The 21,655-nt window shown below is 38.9% G+C and overlaps 2 protein-coding genes across 2 annotated transcripts in view; one reads left to right on the top strand and one right to left on the bottom strand.

Moving 5' to 3' along the window:
• kcnh8 (potassium voltage-gated channel, subfamily H (eag-related), member 8) overlaps positions 1-4,200 on the bottom strand; it is a 110,359-nt gene extending 106,159 nt beyond the window's left edge. The window contains 1 exon segment of the mRNA XM_047384298.1: positions 4,092-4,200. Within this exon segment, the coding sequence (XP_047240254.1) occupies positions 4,092-4,167 (76 nt within the window). The 5' untranslated portion in view covers positions 4,168-4,200.
• A 5,973-nt stretch (positions 4,201-10,173) lies between these two features.
• satb1a (SATB homeobox 1a) overlaps positions 10,174-21,655 on the top strand; it is a 31,829-nt gene continuing 20,347 nt past the window's right edge. The window contains exons 1-6 of the mRNA XM_047383069.1: positions 10,174-12,681; positions 14,675-14,892; positions 15,059-15,235; positions 15,341-15,467; positions 19,856-19,979; positions 21,054-21,165. Of these exons, the coding sequence (XP_047239025.1) occupies positions 14,691-14,892; positions 15,059-15,235; positions 15,341-15,467; positions 19,856-19,979; positions 21,054-21,165 (742 nt within the window). The 5' untranslated portion in view covers positions 10,174-12,681; positions 14,675-14,690. The remainder of the gene's footprint in view (positions 12,682-14,674; positions 14,893-15,058; positions 15,236-15,340; positions 15,468-19,855; positions 19,980-21,053; positions 21,166-21,655) is intronic.

Below are 21,655 nucleotides of genomic sequence, written 5' to 3'. Positions count from 1 at the left end.
TGAGGCCTCCACCTGAGTCTTCTGGAGTTTCTGACAAAGCAAATCAGGTTGGATTGTATTAAATGCACTGGAGAAATCAAAGAACATGATCCTCACAGTGCTACTGGCTTTGTCGAGATGACAGTAGGTTTCTTGAAGCAGGTGTATGATGGCATCTTCAACTCCAACTCCACAGCGATAAGCAAACTGAAGGAGATCCTGATGGTTTATTGTTTGCTTACTCAGGTGGGCCAACAGGAGTCTCTCTAGGACCTTCATGATGTGAGATGTTAGGGCAACAGGTCTATAGTCATTGAGGACTGATGGGTGAGTTTTCTTTGGTACCGGAACAAGACAGGAGATCTTCCACAACACTGGAACCTTCTTCTGGGCCAGGCTAAGGTTGAAGAGTTGCTGCAGAATCCCACAGAGTTGCTCTGCACAGGCCTTCAGGACTCTAGGGCTGACATGATCTGGACCTGCAGCCTTATTCCTATTCAGTCTCTCCAGTTGCATCTTCACCTGACTTCTTGAGACACACAGGTGGAAGGGGGAGGCAAAGGGAGCATCAGCATCTTCTGATATGGTTGAAGGTAAACATGTAGAAGCAGAATGGTCCATGGCTGAGGTGGAAGATAAAACATTTGAATTATGACAGAAAAGCTGTGGGTCAAAGGAAGGTGGGATGTCTGTTTGGCTGTGAGCAGGAGATGAAGATGCTGAGCTTGTTTCTGAACTGAACCTATCAAAGAATGTGTTCAGTTCATTGGCTCTGTCCAGACCTCCATCGGTCTGGGCATCCTTCTGCTTGAAGCCTATGATCTTCTTCATCCCTGACCACACATCTCTGATATTGTTTTGCTGAAGCTTGCTCTCCAGCTTCCTCTTGTACACCTCTTTGCTGTCTCTTATTTTGACTTTAAGTTGCTTCTGTATAATCCTCAATAATTATCTGTCTCCCTCTCTGAAGGCTCTTTTTTTTTCTTGTTAAGCAGGTCCTTCAGGTCACTGGTGATCCAAGGTTTATTGGGGAAGCATCTCATGGTTCTGGTGGGGATGATGTTATCCACACAGAAGTTTGTATAGTCGGTTACACATTCAGTCATGGCATTGATGTCCTCTCCATGTGGCTGGCACAGTGCGTCCCAGTCTGTAGCCTCAAAGCAACCTTGCAGGGCTTCTTTCTCACAGTCCTCTTTATTACAGGTTGTCTCTGAACAAGGGGCTTATATTTCGAGCAGAGAAAAACAAGATTGCAATCTGATTTACCTAGAAGAGGTCTTGCTCTAGAGATGTATGAGTCCTTGACATTTGCATAAAACAAATCCAATGTTTTGTTTTCTCTGGTAGAGCAGCTGACAAACTGTTGAAACGTTGGAAGTGTAGCAGAAAGTGAAGCATGGTTAAAATCACCAGAAATTGCCACAAAAGCATTAGGGTTTTGTGTCTGTAGCTTAGCAACAACTGAGCTGATGGCATCACATGCAGTGTCGGCAACAGCGGAAGGTGGAACGTACACTGTTGCCAAAATAACACTGGTGAACTCTCTGGGTAAATAATATGGACGAAAACTTACTGCCAACAGTTCAATATCTGGACTGCAGAGACGACTCTTCACAGTAACATGTCCTGGATTACACCATCTGTTGTTCACAAGTACTGCCAGTCCACCTCCTTTACATTTGTCGCTCCTCTTTAAATCTCTGTCTGCTCGTATGGTTAAAAAGCCCAGCAGAGAGACGCTGGAGTCTGGGATATGATCCTGCAGCCATGTCTCAGTAAAACACATAATACTGCATGCCCTGTACTCTGGCTGGGTCCTTTGTAGGGCTTGGAGTTCATCCAACTTGTTTCCCAACGATCTCACATTGCCCATCATAATCGACGGAAGAGATGGTTTGAACAGGCGACTGTGGCGACTGTGGCTCAGTAGGAAGAGTAGTCGTCTTGCAATCGGAAGGTTGTGGGTTCGATTCCAGCTTCCTCCTGCTGTTTGTCAATGTGCCCCTGGGCAAGGCACTTAACCTCAAGTTGCCTACCGATCTGCATATTGGTGTATGAATGTGTTAGTGAGTGCAATTGGGTGAATGTGGCTCTAGTGTCAAGCGCTTTGAGCGGTCTGTATGACTGGAAAGGTGCTATATAAATTCGGTCCATTTAACTTCCTCCTTCTCACTCTTCTCTTTGCTCTTGCTCTGCATCCACGGCGTCTCCTTTTCAACTCATCAGGGATTTGGGGTTGTAGTTGAAGTATTATTTGAGCTTTTGAGATATTAATCAGTTGCTCCCGGTTGTAAGAAACAGCCCTGTTGCCATGGCAATGCATCATAACAAATTTCCAAAGGTAGAAACGTATTAGGAAAAATCCTCCCAGCTGCACAGCATCTGACACCAGGGAGGACAGTCATCCAAAAAAAAAAAAATCAACTGTATCCACCTCAAGGGAAATTTGAGTTCCCAAAAAGAATCAATCAGAATGAAAAGTAACAGAGCTACTCCAACCTGCTGCCACCTTGAGCGGCACAATTCTAGAACTTAAAAGCAAGTTAAAAAAAAGCAAGACAAGAAAAGCAGCCAAGAGGCCCATTGAAACTCTGAACCACAAAGCTCAGATGAGAAAATCTGTCAACAGTTCCGTACTACACAAAACTGGTCTTTATGAAAAAGTGGCAAGAAGAAACCCATTATTGAAAGAAAGCCATAAGAAGTCTAAGCACTTTTTCACAAGCTATACATAGTAAGCACAAAGAAAAGAGGCATGGGTCAGAAATTGAGCTTTTTGACCTACATGTTAAACAATATTTGTAGTAAAAATCTAGAACTGCACATCACACAGATCACAATATCCCAATGGAGACATGGTGGTGGCGGCAGCATCATGCTGTGGAGATACTTTTACTCAGCAGTGACACAGACGCAGATCCATAGAAGTTAGAACTAAGCAATGACCCTAAACATACACCCAGAGCAACAACTGAATAATTTAGATCAAAGAATAATAATGTGTTAGAATGGCCAGATCAAAATCCAGCCCTACGTCTAGTTGAAAATCTTTGGAAAGACTTGAAAATAGCTATTCAAATGTGTTCTCCAACCAATCAGTCTGAAATAGATTGATTTTGCTAAGAAGAATGTCTACATGTGCAAAGTAAGTTGATACAAACAGGAAAAGACAACTCACAAATATAACCTGCTTTTTGTCGATTAATTTCATAAATCCCAAAACAGACATTAAAATATGGTTATAACACTGCAACATGTCAAAAAGTTGAATACTTTTCTCATAAGTTTGAAATTTACTTCAGAAACTTCAACAAACAATTTTTTAAACTTTTAACAATGCTAACAATCTGGTTCTTAGAAGTAACAAAAAAATCTAATTAGAGGAAGTACTATAAATCAAATAGAAACAAACACTGAAGAAGATTTTAAACAATTAAAATACTTTAAACAATATATATAAGATAAGGATTCTTAATTAAATCCACCTAGAGCCTAAAGGACAGAGAACTGAAGGTAATTGCTTTTATTTTTTTGTTGTTGAGTGGTAAACTTTGATCACTGTGGATTTTGTTTTAAGGCCAGACATGACAGGAAAACAATACCCAACAGCTCATTTAAGTTAAAAAGAGAGAATAAATCTTACCTTGGATACAAAATCAGGTGAGTTATTCAAACATGCTGACAAATAAATGCAATTTATTAATAACACAGGCTGAAACTTTTAAGGAAATCCAGTAAGACAAAGTTAGACGGAGGGACCGCCCAGTCAACCCTTATTGTCGCTGTCCGAGGTGCTGAAAGCTCAGCATCAACAGACTGACCTTCTTCATGACTTTAAAAAATAAAAAAACATGCCTCGGTCTATTATAAGTACAGTTGAAATATGTTCCAGCAAACATTTGGACCCAATATTTCTGCTGCCTCAATGTCACCAAACTGAATTGATGACAACAACAGGATTTTGTTTGTTCAAACTACAGATGTGCTGCTTGCCAATAAGACCCCATCTGCGTAACCATAGATTAAGCTACAGTCTGCTCACAGCACACCAGCTAACAAAAATGACTCGAGTTCTCAATAAAGAAATAAACAGTTTAGTTCAAACTTACGAGTGCCATCAAACCGTGTGGCTATAGTGTCCAGAAACGTGTTCTGTGGCGCTAATAATCCCTTCATCACAGGCATTTTCCCTGCTTAATGTCGAGGTCCCCATCAAAGTTACTGAGGAGAGGGCGCAAGTCGTCCAAATGTGTGAGGCGCTGTCATTAAAGGCTGCCGAACCACCAGGCAGGCAACCAGTCAACTCAGCACTACGCGAACCCTGACTGGGAAACAGTGCACGTCATGCGCGCACCCGTTTTACAGCGGCATGAGTTGAGGAGGGAGAAAGCTGAAGCCCACAGCTGCAGATCACATCGTGACAGAGTGAAACTTTCTGTTACGATGCGATCTTTTTTTTTTACCAGTTCTGCACTGCGCTCTGCAACAACAGGTGCGAATATAATCCCAACGAAAATAAGGTTTTATAGAAGAAAAAAAAATCCATCCGGTCTTTTTAAAAACGACCAGTTTCAGTATTTTACCCTCCACGTGTTCAAAAAATCTTTTCATTATTCATTACATCTAGACAGTAAGTTGTATATTTATGACTTTAGTACAGTAGGAAGAAAGTTGGGCCAAACCATAAAACAGTTAAAAAGAAAGGGTTTTACATAGCAAGAGAAAAAAGAGAGTGAAAAACATTCCTGCACATACATCCCACATAAACAGGTTTTACATATAAGGCATTAAATAAATTCAACAAACTCCATTTGCAAAACAGTTACCATTGTTGTATTAATGTTTCTCTCTACCAGTCTTAATGGGAATTCCGTGAGCTTTTACCGCCACCTGCTGGTTATTTTGATTGGTGCAGTATTGAATGACTCAAGAACGCTTAACATTCAAGATTAGTTGCACTATAGTGCCCTCGTGTGAACAAATGGCTGCAGAGACAAATCCTAATGTAACCCTTTCTTTGAAGAAGTGTTACAGACTGACAGACTTATTGAAGGTTTTGCTTCTGTGTCTCATGTAAGCAGATATAAATATTTCAGCATACATTATTTTCATGCTTACTAAAGAAGAACAAAAATAGTTTTGATTTAATGTTCTTGAGCAAAAGGATTTCCCTCATACTTCCTCAATGCAACTCAAATGTCTGCATGATCTGTTTTACTGTAGATACAACTTGTTCCCAGCAGCAGTGGGAATTATTTACAGTTCAGACTTTCTGTTACTATTCCCTCGTACACATAATGCTGGATGAATGGACAATCTGTTCCAGATGATTTCTTCTACATTACAATCTAGAGACTCCTACCCTTCCGAGGCATTTTCTGTAAGGACTCCAGATAGCTAATTAGATCTTGGTCTGATTATAACAAACGCTAATATCAGAGAGGGCAGCTGTCAAGGTTTGTGAGTTAGGAACTGGACCAAAGTGCAGACATAAACTTGGGGTATGCAAGGTGAGTTGAAATGATTTAATATATATACCACAATACAAAAGCTTACAGTCTGACATAAGGAACACAGGGACGGAGAACTGGGCAAAACAAAGAGGAAAAAACAGGCACCGTAATGGAAGGATCCAGTAACAAGCAATAAGAATACGAAATTTTATATTTCGAGGTTGGGTGGAGAAACAACAGGCAAATCAGATTAGCTAATCAGAGGAAATGAGTTGCAGCAGGAGGCAGAGAGAAAGGCAGAGTAGCTGAAGGAGGGAGACTAATTAACCAAAAAGGTGCTAAACAGAAACAAAGAAATCCAGGAAAGAATCTATGTAGTTCCTCCAGAGCAAGTATCTGGGCTGCTTATCTGATTAATGCTCTTTTTGTCCAGCCTGTTATCTTAGATAGATGATCTTTTCCTAGTCATTTTTTAATCGTCCCATACACTATCTGTAAAAAAATAATAGAGTAAACAGCGCTCCGTGAGATGTTCAAAATTAGGATAGTTTTATAACCTAAGCTTACGTTAGACTACATTGTTTTCCTGCAACTTTAATCCTGACCTGTCTGATGTGTTCCTTGGTCGTCAAAATGCTGTATGTTCACTGATGTTTTCTGAATGTTTACAACGTCAGCTCACCTCTGAAGGAAACAGCTTGCATTGGATTTTATTTGGAGGCATCAAAGTAAAGGGGGGCCCAATTTGCATATTTTTATTTGTAAAACATTTTGAAAACCTGGTATCCTTCTTCTTCCACTTCACAATTATACACTATTTTGTGTTGGTCTATCTCATAAAATCCTAATAAAATAAATGTAATTTTTTTGTTGTAGTGTGTTGCAGGGTACTGTAATAAAAAAATTCAGCAAATATTAAGAAACTTTGTGGTCTAATGCAAAAAACCATTCACATATGCTTTCAAAATGTGACACAACCAACCTCCAATGAAGATTAGTGGCACTGTTACAGAAAGCAACCAACCTATGTGCTTCCTACTTAAATCCTCCAGAAAAAAAAATCTGTAACTGCGGTGATGTCAAAGTTTACTCATCAGGTGCTCCGAGGCTCACCACGGTGAAGCAAACATCCACTAAGTGACTTCAGATGAGCTCACAAACATTCAAACAAAACCATTCGGGATGCACAGTTAGAAATGTGTGACTCATGTCCCTGAGGTGAGGCACTAAGGAGTAGTTAAGCACACTGAGTTGCTTCCATAAACATGGCGGCTAAGAAGATTAAAACTGACAGCCAATAGACAAGGATGCTTCACCTGAATAAATAAATAGCTAATGCATCATTTAATCCTGATCACTGTTCCAAAACGCCTCATCTGTATATGTGTGCCATAATTAGGGTCAACTGTAGGGAAAGTTGAGTCAAAGTTAGTTTCTGTTACCTCAGCAGAAACTTTGTTAAAGCTCCACAAATCATAGTCTGCTTGCTGCAATAACTCTCTTCTTTCAGCCAAAGTATAGTTGAAATACAATTTAAAACCACACTTAAATGGATTTCCAGTACTGTCTTTGTTTTTAATACACTGACCTGAAATCATTAATTGGATTTTGTTTTTTACACATTCCTTGTCTTACTTTTTCTGAAAATTATAGGTTCAAGTTCCAGTTTTAAATACATTTGGGTGATTTCACTGTTGGCTCATGTTCTTTTAACTGCTGTAGATTATTTATTAATTAATTGTAGATTATTTGTGTCAATGTAAACAGTATCAACTGCAACTGTCTGACATTTCATGTTAAAAAAAAAAACATTTGGCAGAAAGAATGATTTTAATGAGTCACCTTTTAAATTTGATGTCTATACTAGAGGTCACCAAAACGTAAAGTTAATCAATCATACTCTGAAAAATACAAAAATATGTAGGTAGAATCGCCTTCTTTAAAACGGTTAGGCTTATTTAAAGAAACACAACTTATTTAGGTTAAAATCCACTAACTCTAATCAGGTCTTGCCATTTGGGTTTGCCCTGTGTGGCAAACATTGTTGCAGTCGGTGTTTCAAACAGGCCATCATGTAAACTAGTTTTTTTAATGATGACCTCAGTTAATATTCACACAGATGGACCTGTGGTGTCGAGGCAGGGCTACTTATGACTTTCGCACAATCAAACCTGTTTGTAAAAAGTTATAGAAGTTCAATTATACCATTGTAAGATTGTAAACACTCCTGTTGTCTTTACAACCCTCTTTTGCCAATAGGACAACACCTAGTGGAGCATGACGCTGTAGAACTAGAGGGGAAACTGCTGTACAAAACATTCTGGTTACTTCTTTTGAGAAAAGGTTCAATCTTTTATCATTAGACACTAGACATGGAGATATACCGTAGGACTTGGGGTTTTTAAGTGTGTATGTAATGTGGAATAACTCTGCACACATTTTCACTTGTCTGTTTATTACTTGCATGTATTTTACACAACAGCATGCAAACAGATTTGAAACATTTATGTGTGAACATACTTTTGATTAATAACTGCATGTGAATGAAAGAAAAACCAAAATGTGGAATTCAGAGTTGTGTAAATCCATATCCCCTATAACGTGCCAACACGATCCCTCCACCCATCTAACAGCAGCAGGCTCACTAACCATATCATGAGTTTATAATAACCACATCACATCCAAGGCGAATGAGGTGGAATGAAAATCTAACCTAATTTGGGGAGATACACGGCTGTGTAAGTAGTAGGGTGTCCCCTGAGACGGGGCTCCAATCGAGGGAGCCGTGTGCTACGCTGGTAGCATGCTCTGTGAGCGTGTAATGGTCTTAATTATCATTTAGCGTGCCAGCCTCATCGACGCTGTATTGAGCCAGTGATAAAATAGCAAAGCTGAGGGTGACAGAGGGAGTGCAATTCGATCATATAAGAATGTGAAAACAGGGGCACGCACTGAGCAGCAGAAGATAACTTTAGAACACACTGAACTTAAACAGCAGCATACCTTGAGGTGCACGTGGGAAGATGCAGACCCAAACACACAGATGTTGCCAGGCTGCTGACTGACATCACTCTCACTGAATTAGTCACGATGAGTGATGTGTAACCAGCCGTGACTCGTTCTGGCTAGGGAGATAGTTTAATTCACTTTGTGAAATTAGTCAAAAGTAGTAGAGTATTGGCTGCTCCCTCTCCATAATCACTCACTTTATGTTGCTCAGCATCTGCACATCTGTGGCAAAGACAGACCTGTAGTCACACCTGCTGGAACTTTAGAGTGCAACACTTTGACTCCTATCTGTCGGAACAGAGGAGCTCTTAACCATCAGTTTTCTTCCACCCAGCACACATTTAACACTTGTGGCTTTTGGATACTTTCATAAGGAATTCTTTGGATCATTTATGCATCACAGTTTCAGAGGGAAAGTGCATTACGGCCACAGTGAGCCACAGTGGGGACTCCTTCTGATGTGTGGCTGAAGGTTGTTGGCTTCTGCAAACAGGAGGACGAAGAAGAAGCTTTTCCTGTGCAATTTAGTCCATCTTTATGAGGTACATCAAAGAAAAATCATGTTTTTAAATCTTTTATGTGGATCTAAAATTTCTCTTTGAAGTACTTTATTTTCACCGTACCATCTGTTCTGTGCTGCTGTATGATTATGCAATACATTTAACTTGGATAATGTCAGGGATAGTTTAAATGTATTTAGTGATTTAATAGTTATATCTTTGGTGCATTGGTACATAATGATATTTTGGGGGGATTTGTTATCTGACCTTTCATGAAATTTCAAATTTCATATTTTATGTGTTTTCAGATCTGACATTTTGGAGCATGACACAAGCAGTAAAAAGAAAATGAAAACTGTCAACTGCAACCAGAACACATTTTCAGTTGTCATTTCCATGCCTAGTCATTGGGGAGCGGGCGTCCTCTTGTGTGAACCGTGTAGACACCGTAGGAAAATTAGGCTATACACTACAGATGGGTGGTGAAGCTGAAGTGGGGTATCTGACAGATGTGTGGACTCAAGTCAGGTCACTTAGAATCGAGCCAGACTCAAGTCACACATTTAATGACTTTAGTCTAGACTTGATTATTTCATGAAAGACTGTGCTCTTAACTTGGACTTCCACACCAGTGATTTATGACTTCACTCTGGCTTAAACCCAAGGAAGAGACTTGATTTCTTAAACCAAATAGAAAGTGTGTTAGAAAGAACAAGGGCTCAACCGTGGAGCCGTGCCATGCACGCAATCTACCCCGCTGTTACACCCTCCTCCATAATGCAGTATATCTTCCTCCTGTTGGTAGAAGGACGCTGCATCTACCATACTGTTTACCTGCTTGTCTTCTGCATCCTATAATGACAGCAAAAAATGGCATCACTCAAACAACATGCAGCTTGACTTTGTACAACAATTTTCAGTCACTTTCAGTAATATTTCTAATCCAGACAGAATCAAGTGTCTCAGACCAACTCTTAACTGCAACCCTGGAGACAGTGATGCAAGGGCTGCCAGAGGGTGTATCGATGTCAAGTACGGGGTGCCAGAGTTGCCATAAATGTATGGCCATTGTGTTGGGTGATGGACTCAGCGTAAAATGTTTTAAGAGAGAGAGCAATGGTGATGTCTTCCCTGAAGTCAAAATGGAAGTGTTTTTTCTGAAAAATAATTATAAAACAAGACAAAGCAAAACAATATTTAAAAGTTTTAATATTCCTTCTTCCCCTTCATGTTAGGCAGGTGGGTCATCCATAGTAAATGTGTTATTTGTCCTTATTGTTCAGGTTTAATTAATATGTCATAAAGGCAATGCTTGCAATGCTTCAATGTTATAGGTTTACTGACACTGTTACAAATACTATATTTTATTTATTTTTCCATGTGCGACCTTCTCATGTGCAAATTTGCCAGATGCAACACACGTTTAAATTAAATTATTCTTATTCATATGATCTGCTATGTATAAGTATGACTTCAATCAGTTAAATCTCCACATCTAAATCAACAGAGAAAATTTCTATATGATTTAATTTGTTGTACAGACTGTAAGGTGATCAAAAAGACACATAAGTTAGGAAAACGTGGTCTGAAAATTGTCTGGAGAGAGGCAACAACATCTAACATTTGTGACATATAAACTTAGACAAAGAATGATGAATCAGAGCTACTCCAGTAACTAAATTATGCTTGAAGTGATTTAAACATGGGGCCTGAAAAGTCACAAGTTCTAATGTGCATACAGCAAGTCTGTGCATTCATCCTGAAACCATGAACCAAGTAAATGCATCAAATCTGGCAGATAGCACCATAATCATGTCTTATAAAATCAACTTGATCACCAAATGCATGTTTCTATAGCTGTACAAATAATGAGTTGTTGTTGAAATTCAGCTCTTCATGCTGGTTGTTTTGGAAAACTAAAACATCTTTAAAACCATTTAAAAATCTCAATTATTACTCTGATTAAATTACATATTTGGTCAAATGACTTGCCTAAGACTTGACAATAAAGGTTTAAGACTACGACTCCACTCAAGACTTGCACGCCTCGACTTTGGACATGAAGTGGAATTCTCGTTCCTTTACTTGGGACTTGACTAGAGACTTGGATGGAAAGAGTTGTGACTTGCAATACAATGGCTTGATCCTTGGACTTGGCCAGAACTCAATAAGATAGTTCCACACTGAACAGCAAGAGACTGAAGGAGACTTAAGGGGCGGGGCACAAATCAGGACAAATACAAGTCAGGACGGACTCCTTTGCACCTTTTCTGAGGGATAATCAACACTGGAGTGACAAGATATCTTGAATGATGTGCCAAGTACAGGACCTGTGAACAGATGGGAGCAGTAACATAAAGTCAACTGGAAGGACCATTTTAACGGTCGGTTTTAAGGTCGAGGGCTTCCCTGGTATTGTCCTCGATCTTCTCACGGCAAGAAAATAAAGCATAGAAATGAGGCATGTTGTAGGTACCAGATCTTTTGGATAAGAAATTCCACCCTTCAGAGGCACAGACTTCCAGCAAACTTCCAGCAAACTTCAAACTAGGATCTGAATGGACCCAAACTGGTACCTTAAAAAATAGTATGGGTTCTTGGAATGCTGCATCATTTTCAAGTAACCATGAGAATGGCCTTTTGACTGAGTTTAGAGGGAAGAGTGAGGCTGCAGTCTGCTTTTTCTATGCTTGGATTTTGCATGTTTCCACTGATATTTTCACGTTTTATCTTGGGAGATCCAAGTCTTAACGTTTGGAAGGCCTCTTTGCCATCACCCTAATCTTTAACTCCTTAAAACATTCATCACGGATACTCTGATTGGGCCGCTCCAAAACGTCAAAATTACTTCCATTCAAAATAAACATGTTGGTAAAATAAAGAAAACTATTTTAAGGCTAAATCTGCAAGGTTATGAATAATTCTGTGTTTAACTGTATATTAATCGGCTTTCAAAAGTTACGTTAAAATCCACTCTGTCCCCGCTGCAGTTTGTTACCATGGAGAGCTCCAACACCCTAAAGACAATGAGAAGTGCGTGAACAGCATGCTGCAGAAAATAATAAATAGATTTATGCGCAAATGTCACATTTAATACAGTTACAGCTCGCGCGGGTGAATTCATTATTACACCATATGTTAATGCAGCTGCTTTTGTGTATTTCTGGGAGTCTATGTGAGTGTGTGCGGAAGTGGGAGGGGGCATGGGGTCTCTCCCTCTCCTTTCTTTCTTTCTTTCTTACTTTCTTTCTTGCTTTCTTTCTTTCTTTCTCCGCGTATTCGCGCTTTGAAGTAAACCAACAACTGCTGTCCTGGAGTCAGCGGGAGTGAAGCCTTGTGCATGGTAGGTGGGTCGCAGGAAGCTTGCGGTGTATTGTTTCCTCTTCTGCAGCTTGATGCAGGCGAGGAAGAGCAAGTCCCGGTGATCTGGATGGGTGATGGGAGGTCGCTCTGAACTTGTACCGATCCCAATTTACCGTTCAACCGAAGAGCACGGCGGTGCCAGGGAACAAGGAAGGGACATTATTCTGCAAGCATGGGAATATTTCGATGTTAAACCGGTTATTATCTGATCTAAAAGAAAGAAAAGGGACGCATGAGGAGGAGAGTGCAGCCGGGAGACGCGGGTCTGTTCCTCATCTGGAGATCGGTGGAAGCGACCAAAACACATGGATAAAGATGTTGCCTGCAGGAGCGGGCTGTTGATGAACATCGCACCTCGGGTCGTGCAAAAACAGGTTGGTTTTACTTCGATCAAACTTCATCTGAAGCCAACAATCGGAGCTCATCGAGGTGCGACAAATGTATCTGGATTACTGTCGGTTGCAAAGCGACGCGCCTGGTGATGACGGCTGGGTTTATTACTGGAAACTTACCGGACTTTAGTCGGATATAGAGGCTTTTCAATAGGCGCTACATCAGATTGAAGGTCATAACCTTCAGTGAAAGGAATATCCCTTCCGAAAAAAATACTTAGATCTGTCCACGAATCTAGATTTATTATTCAAACGAAAACAGAGGACGCAATACTTTATTTCAAAATCTTTAAACTCTCAATGCTGCAGGGTACCCTACTAAAAATACGCCTGATACAAACAAATCTCTGGAAATTTTACTTAAAAACATGGACTCAAACACAATGTTTGCTTAATCAAACTACACATATATTAACATATCAAACACACATAACCGGCTTTCTCACATTAAATCACCTTAAACCTTTCCCGTTTTAGGTCAGTTAGAATTGCCACATAAGCTTCTTTCCACGTGATGCCATCTATTTTGTGAAGTGCACCAGTCCCTCTTGCAGCAAAACATCCTTACACCATGATTCTGCCACTCCCATACTTCACAGTTGGAAGGGTGTTCTCAGGTTTGCAATCTTCCCTCTTTTTTCTTCAAATTTAAAGACGGTCAATATGGCCAAACCCTTTAATTTAGTTTAATCAGAATTTACTTTGGATATGTCTCCAAAAAAACTAAGGTATTTGTTTCTGGGTACCCCTGCAAACTGCAGTCTCCTTTTTTATGCTGCTTTTGAAGTAATTGCGTGTTCCTCTCTGAGTGGCCTTTCAGCCCATTTTGGTTCAGGACTCTTTTCATTATGAATAACACCACTGTCTTTCCAGCATCTTAACAAGGTCTAGTGCTTTTTATTCTGGGGTCGATAAGCTTATTGTGCATCCAAAACATGTTCATCTGTGGAGCACAAAACCCATCTCTTTCCAGAATGGTAGGATGGGTGAATGGTGTTTATGTCATGATCTGGAGGCGTTTGGGTTTTGATTTTCTTTTGTGTGTGTGGTTTTTTTTTTATCATCCCTTTGTTGTTATGTTCATATTCAGTTCATTTCTCTGTTAATTTTTTATTAGAATGTGTCTGCATATTAGTTTATTTATTTGTGTTTTGCTTGCCAGTTTATTCTTGTGTTCCCTGCGCTTTTAGATTTATCCCCATTAGATCTCTTTTAAATGTTCTCCTGGGTTTCTCTGGATCTCCGTTCAGCTCTACTCATGTTAATTTGTCTCTCTCCCTCTGCTTCCCTATACTTTCCTTCAGACTCTGCAGTTCTCCATTATCCCCTGGTTACCTCACCTTCATTCAGTGTCATTCTCATCCATCAGTATTTAAGCTTATCGTTTGTTATTGTTTTCTGCTGGATCCTCCCATTTTTCCCTGTTTCCATGCCGGTTGTTTCTGTCCATGCTCCTACTCATGTTCTCCTTGTGCTCCCGTGTATATTTTTTACTTTTCCTTATTTGATAAAATTTCAGCATGTTAATCAAACATTCCAATCTGCACTTGGATTCGACTACAAAACCACAAATCATGACAGTTTATATTTATATATAACTGTTTGAACAGATGAACGTGGCACTTTCAGAGAACTGGAAATTATAGAAAATAAATAAAACCAGCCTTGTAGAGGACCATAATTCTCTTCCAGATATCTTGGCTGATTTCTTTTGATTGTCCTATAATGTCACACGGAAGAAATGTGCATGAGATGTATTTGTTTTTAGAATATCCACTGATGTGCCTCCATTTAACAAAATTTTTGTAAATGTACCAGTCTGAAGCTTCCAAACATATATTGTATATCTCCTCATGAAACTACAAATAACATTATAAGGATAGAATGAGAAGAATCTTACCGACTTTTGAGCAATAAGAATACTGAATATAAAGCTACATTCAAAGATTCTTATGTTTAAACGTCTGTGTCTCAGAAGTGTGAAATCACAGATGGATCCACCGTGTGATGGAATTGGGAAAACCGAGTCCAATGACCCATCTGAAAACCCTCGGCCCCCTCCAGCAAAGATAGCTCGACTGGAGCAAAACAAGATGGGACCCTCAACCCCAGAAAGGGCGAGACAAGGGAGTCCTGTGCCCAAAAGTCCCTGCCCAACCCAGAAACCTACTACAGCAAGCTGGCATTCCAAAGGTACCTGGTCAGATCAAAAAATCATAACAGTAATCATAATAATAATAATAAAAACATCAAATATAGCATATTCCTAAACGGAATAATCTCTCTGTAAACTCATGAGCTTCTCATGATAATACGATAAATAAGATAATATGCATGTATTATCTGTCTGGTACCCCAGGAACCCTGCTGCCTGTGTTCTGTGTGGTAGAGCATCAGGAAAGTTCTTTGGAAGTAGAGGGAAGAGATGAGCATGCTGAGTTTGTGTTGGTCAAACGAGATCTGCTGTTTAATCAACTGACAGAAATGGCCCTGCTGACGCTGGGATACTCCCACAGCTCTGCAGCCCAGGCTAAAGGTAGGCAATACCACACACAGATACACACAAACAAATATTAGAAACACATCTGTGAAACGTTAGATTTAATCGGTTTTGTTTTTGATGGTGTGTGTGAGTGTATAGGCCTGATCCAGGTCGGCAGGTGGAACCCAGTGCCTCTGTCCTCTGTGACGGATACTCCTGATGCTACAGTGGCTGATATGCTGCATGATGTTCACCATGTTGTCACACTGAAGATACAGCTTAACAGGTATAGAAAAAAGATTACATTTATCTTCTTTACCAACTGCTATTTACATAGACAATCTCTTAAATAAGATTGTGGACAATCTTAATTAAGAGAACCTAATGCTTTGAGACAGAACTAACCCCAAACAACCCACCCCCACCCTGCTTCTCCTACACACATACTCTATGGTCCTTGCTTGACGTCACTAGGAGTACTGCACACATGGTGAAATATTTGAAGCTTTTATAGATGATTGAGGCTTTCAGCTACTGAATACCCGCAATTCTGTTTCAATTAGAACATTAAAAAGACCAATAAAAACAGATGCTTCATAAAGAAATGTGGGCGTACAAAAAATATGTTCATGTTCTGTACAGTATATACTCAATACTTGATCGGGGCTTCTTTAGCATGAATTTAGCACCAGTGAGGCATGACAATCAGCCTGTGACTCTGCAGAGGTGTTAAAGAGGCCCGGACAGCTTTAATAGCTCATTTGTGCTCAACTTCATTGTTGGATATCATGTCTCTCGTCTTCCTCGGTTTACATGCAAAAGATCATAATCTTTACACCTGCACAGAAAAGAGCTGGCTGAGCCTGCAACACATGAACTTTTGTTCACCTATTTCACAGTTTAAACACATATTTCACAGATTATATTTTGTACTTTACAGTCCCCTTTACTTCACCTGCTCCAGAACTTCAGATCAACTGTGTGCCTTTAATATACACTCCATGAATTACACTTTGGGGTATTCTTTATTTCATTTGCTTTTATAATCAAGTATAAGAGGTTTACGATATGTTGCATGGATTACATGGAAAGATCTCACTTTATTTTGACAAACTCCATAGGTTATTTTTGAGATTTGGGTCAGGTGAATCTGTGGGCCAGTCAAGCACAGTGATACCTTGGTCATTGCAGTAGGTATTGATACTTTTGGCAGTGTGGGCAGGTACCAAGTCGTGCTGGAAAATGAAATCAACGTCCCTGTATAGCTTGTCAGCAGAGGGAGGCATGAAGGACTTTAATCTTTTCTGTTTGATGGCTGTGCTGAAGTCGGATTTCAAAAAAACACAGTGGACCAGCACAAGCAGATGAGTTGGGAAGCCAATCAGTGAAAAGTCATCAACAGATAATTCAACAAAATAGTTGCTTTTGTGTATTTTACTGTAGCAGGCTACAGATTGCACAGAAGTCCAGCATCTGGGGGAGTTGCAACCAATTCGAACAATTATCTCCAGACATTTGGAAACATCTTGCTGTTCATACCATCATACTCAGCCAAACACAAGCCTGCATTTCTAATATGTACACAGTCATCAGACAGAGCTGTAACCAGATGGTCACAGGACAGATGTTGGACCAAAGGAGACAAAACTCTGATATGATGCCCATAAAATATCTGGTTATGAGAACCCATAACATGTCAGCTAATACAATTTGCATAAAAGTCAGATATTGAATCCTAGAAAATTTCAGTGTGTACTAGCGTGTCCAAGATGGTCTATAAAGCCTAATTCAGCAAATAAATGTCCAGCTTTCATCTGCACATACCTCCCAAAATCAGGATGGAAGCTACTTGATTTTTGCATCTCTTCACTCTTTCTGCAGATTCTCAAACAATGATTTCCAAATGAAATACAATAGTCACGTCTGTGTGTGCTGCCTTTTAAAGGCCTGAATTTAGCAGCAGTCTGTGCCTTTTTATGTTTTTATTTCAACTTAATTTCCCAATAATATGGTTGAATACACTGTACAGCCAGCTTCCTTAGCAATGACCTTTTGTGGTTTAACCTCCTTGCAGAGGGAGTCAATGGCTGTTTCTTGGACAACTATTAAGTCGGCAGTCTTCCCCATGATTGTGTTGTCAATAACATAACATTTCTGTACAAAAATCTCTTTTTTATAGCCTCATATAATATTTTCATTTTCTGAGAAATTGAATTGTGGGATTTCATTAGCTGTAAGCCATCATTAATATTAATAAAAATAAATGCTAAAAATATGTTACTCTCTGTGTAATAAATATGTATGAGTTTCACTTTTTGGATTGAATTACTAAAGTAAATTAGGATTTGATGACATTCAGATTTATGGTGATATACCTGTATGTTAAAGAGTAGATCAAACTTTGCATTACAGTCGCTGTTGTAAAAAAATAAGTAAGAATTAAGACATTTCTTTAATGTTTACTAGAAATAATGCTGTTGTAAAACAATAACATCAAATAATACACTGAAGCATATCCCCACATTTTTATGGATGCATGTATGAATATGTGGGGGTAAATCATATCTTGTGTGAATATAAACATTTATATTTGGTGGTTGTTTAATATTAAGGTATGTTACCAAAAAAAGAGAAAAAGAAACGCAGTAATATATAGAACTCATATTTACATAGACACTTATTTACATACAAACTGCCATGATGTTTGTAGCGGTGGGATCCCGAAGGCAGAGTAGAAGTGAAAGGCGGACATTTATTGAATAAGGACTTAGATAAAACAGGAACAGGCACAAGGGGAACTGGAAAGCAACTGACTGGAGCAATGATGCAACAGGAGCACAGGAAAACCGGCATGGATGGAACGCCCAACAGAAGAATCTGACCAGGAGGTAATAAAACAGACTGGTTTTAAATTGTTGGGGAGGTGCTTAAATGACATGAGAACAAGTGGTTGAGGGACTAAACTAAGGAACTGAGGGAAAGTGACTGAAAAACAAGAAGGAACACAGAGGGAACTAAACGAGACACAAAATGAATCTCAAAAAACCAAAGGCTAAAGATAAACCCCTAAAATGAGAATCTAAACAGATACACAAAGAACAGAACACAAGAAGGAACCAAGAGTCACAGAACTAAAGAATGATCCTTGTATAGAACACAATCAGTGAAGAAAATAAACCACCTAATATATTCCACAGTGACCAACAAAATACAAAAATCCACAGATCATGACCCAAACCAAACCAAACTATGATTGTTGTGATGACAATGAAATAATGACAAATGTGGAGAGAGGTTTTGGAAAGCCAGTCAATGAGAAGTCAGACGATGATGGTTCTACAAAGAGAGTTGTCTTTGTGTATTTGTTATGCTTTAACAGCCTGCTAGCTTGCTCAGAGATGTGAAAAAATACAGTTTCTCTAAACATTTTGTGGAACCAGATAATTTCCTGCTCCCTTTCTGATCTATGTACCAACACAGCTGCAATCGGAAGGTCATCGGAGGGTGGCAGACGAAAGTCAGACAGGCTTATAAATTGTCAAATAATAAATCCCCTAAAAAGGCAGATAATAAATCCAAGAAATGTTATCATGTACCAGCGAACCCATGGGCCTAAATCTTTAAATACATTTTAGCTTTCCCCTACACAAAAAATAGTCTGAAACACAGCCCTGAAACTATCTTTATGTGAAGCACTAGATACCCACAAATATTCCCCATCACCATACCTAAAGATAGATGGAGACCCTAACCACCCAGCTTGAATGTATAAAACAAATGTAGGAGGATTGGCTAAACTGGCATTCAGCTGAAGACCTAATGCAAATAAATGGTAGGTGTTAATGTTTTCACTTACAATAGCTATTATAATTTATAATATAGTTATATATAATGTAGTAATTTATAATATAGTTTATATAGTTATAATTGTCTTCCAAGGACTCTGTCAGCAAAGCATTCCTATTGGACTTGTAGAATCGACGTATCTTGGAGATGCACAGGCTTGCTTTTCTTTATGGCCCCATTTGAAGAGAGGCTGTGACCTTATATCAGTCCCCCAAATCTTAAATCTTTAAGTGATCCCTGGTTATAATTGTGGGTAAGATCCCATTTAAATTTTATTTTTGACAATGAGGCCAAATGTTCTTATGCTGTAACTGAAGGATCAATCAAAATGAAAAGTGGAGCAAACAAAAGGACATTAAAAAGCAATATATTGACACAAAAAATATGTGGAAGATGCTGCATTTGATCTTTGAATGACTTCACAGTAAAGTTGATTTGCAAAATGTTCTGGAGCCATTATTAGTTATACAAGCTGACATCACCATGTTTCTCTCCATTCAGCACATTCAAACTATCCGAAAGAGCAAATATAAAGTTTATTGTTGCAACTGTCATGATGTTTTATATGCGTAACAGTGTTATTGGACGTTTAAGTCAGGGTGTCTTGGAGATGATAAATTTTCCTTGTTGAAATTTTTCATCAATAAGCCTTGTTTGATTCGTCCGACTTCCGAGCAAAGATTTAATTTTTTTTTATGTGGTTTTCTCTCTTTTTAGGAGTTGATTGTAAAACCTAAGAGTTTTTTCTGACAGCCCAGCATACAAATTTAAACTGTAAAACCGTGCATTTCACTGTTTTTCTTTTGTTTGTGTTTGTGTTTTTTTAAGTTGTCCCAAATTGGAAGACTTGCCAGCTGAGCAGTGGAGTATCTCCAATGTGAGAAATGCTCTGAAAGAGCTTCTTAAGGACATGAATCAGAGTTCCCTGGCCAAAGAGTGTCCTCTTTCCCAGGTAGAGCACACAAACACACTAATCACAAGTGATCAAAGACCTCTAAAACCCTCATCCTAAGTTAATTTTGTAAGTTTTGATTTGTTAAATCATAATCATATTATAAACACACATGAGACAAACCCAAGCCAAACACAAGGAAAAGGACAAAATGAAAGGAATATGCATGTATTGTCCTTGGCCTTCTTGTTCTGTCTTTGTTGGTGAGGCTGAATTTATAAGCTTGTATGTGGTGCAGTAAATTCGCAGGAAGTTGAGATGCTGAGGTTGATAAGGTGTGGGGGCAGGGTGCAGGGGAGAGAAATAGATAAAGAAAGATGTCTATCTCTTAAAAAGCCATACTGCCCTGGCTGCTGCCTAGCTGAGTCTATTGACTGCAGGCGAGTCTGTCTGTCTGTCTGTGCAGCCTCACCAAACAGCTCGCTGTTCATCATTTCATATGTATTTTTCTGTGCTATTTTAAACATTTTCTGCATTTAATTTAGCACAAACAACCAACAAGAAAAAAGCACGTATCTTTTTGTTATTTGGTAAAAGTATCATACACATATGCCTAATTATTATCTTAGTCTATTATAAATTGCTAAAGGGAACAGAGTCTAATTTAAAAGAGCTATCGATTTTAAATCCTTTTCTTCTCTGCTGCCTTAAAATCTGATATAAACCGTTTCCTCTTCCCCCACATCTCCCATCACTCCCTTAACACCCCAACTCTTACAAGTGAGTGACAGATTACATTAAATATGTGAAGATGAAACATGTAATCAGATCTAAAGAATGCATGGGATGTTCTTAAGGGAAAAGGTACATCAGCTACTAAGACAGACATTGTCTCTGATGACCTCTAGTGTTTTGTTTGATTACACACACATGCTTGAACACATACATGTTTGCATGCCGAACTCACGCGCTAACACACTCATCTGTCTTTATTATGCTATTTACATGGGGGTCTTTTTAATAACACGGATCTGAGTTCATTAATATCAGATGTGTGAGCAGCTGAGGCACTCAGGCCGCCCAAAATGTAATAAATACCTTTTGTCCCCCCCACCCCACCCCCCTGTGTTTCAGGGAATGATTTCATCGGTTGTAAATAGCACTTACTATGCAAATGTCTCGGCTGCCAAGTGTCATGAGTTTGGTCGATGGTACAAGCACTTCAAAAGGTCCAAATGCCACAAAGGTATGAATTTTAATTATCCTGATAAATATGAAATGTGGATTTTTTTTATCTTAATTTGTTTACAACAAATTTGAGGTACTAATTTCAATTATATTTAGAAAAACATCCATTTGAACTTTACATTTTAGTAATTTCAGAGTTTTCAATCATTCAATTATTTTGATTTAGTTTTAATAAAACAGTAAAAGATACATTGGTTGCAAAAATCTATGTAAACGTCTAACCTTTATATTATGACAATAAGAAAATATCTAGTTCAGCCAATAAAACAAAGTTAGAGCTTTTCAGTAGCACACTATGGTTGTGCTATTTATTTAAAACAATTGCCTTTTGCTTTAAACTGTGCTTCACATTCTAAAGACATTGATTGGAAGGGAAGTGGTGAATTTGGAACCTCAAAACGATTATGGCTTCTTTGTTCTTGTTTATGATAATCTTCAGCAATGAGCAAATTTAAAAGCCCGTTCAACTCAAAAGGAAGCTTCTTTAA

This window comes from Girardinichthys multiradiatus, chromosome 13 (assembly GCF_021462225.1).
Source record: "Girardinichthys multiradiatus isolate DD_20200921_A chromosome 13, DD_fGirMul_XY1, whole genome shotgun sequence".
NCBI lineage: Eukaryota > Metazoa > Chordata > Actinopteri > Cyprinodontiformes > Goodeidae > Girardinichthys > Girardinichthys multiradiatus.
The sequence above is the reverse complement of the archived record's forward strand: the minus strand, read 5'-3'. Positions and strand labels throughout refer to the sequence as shown.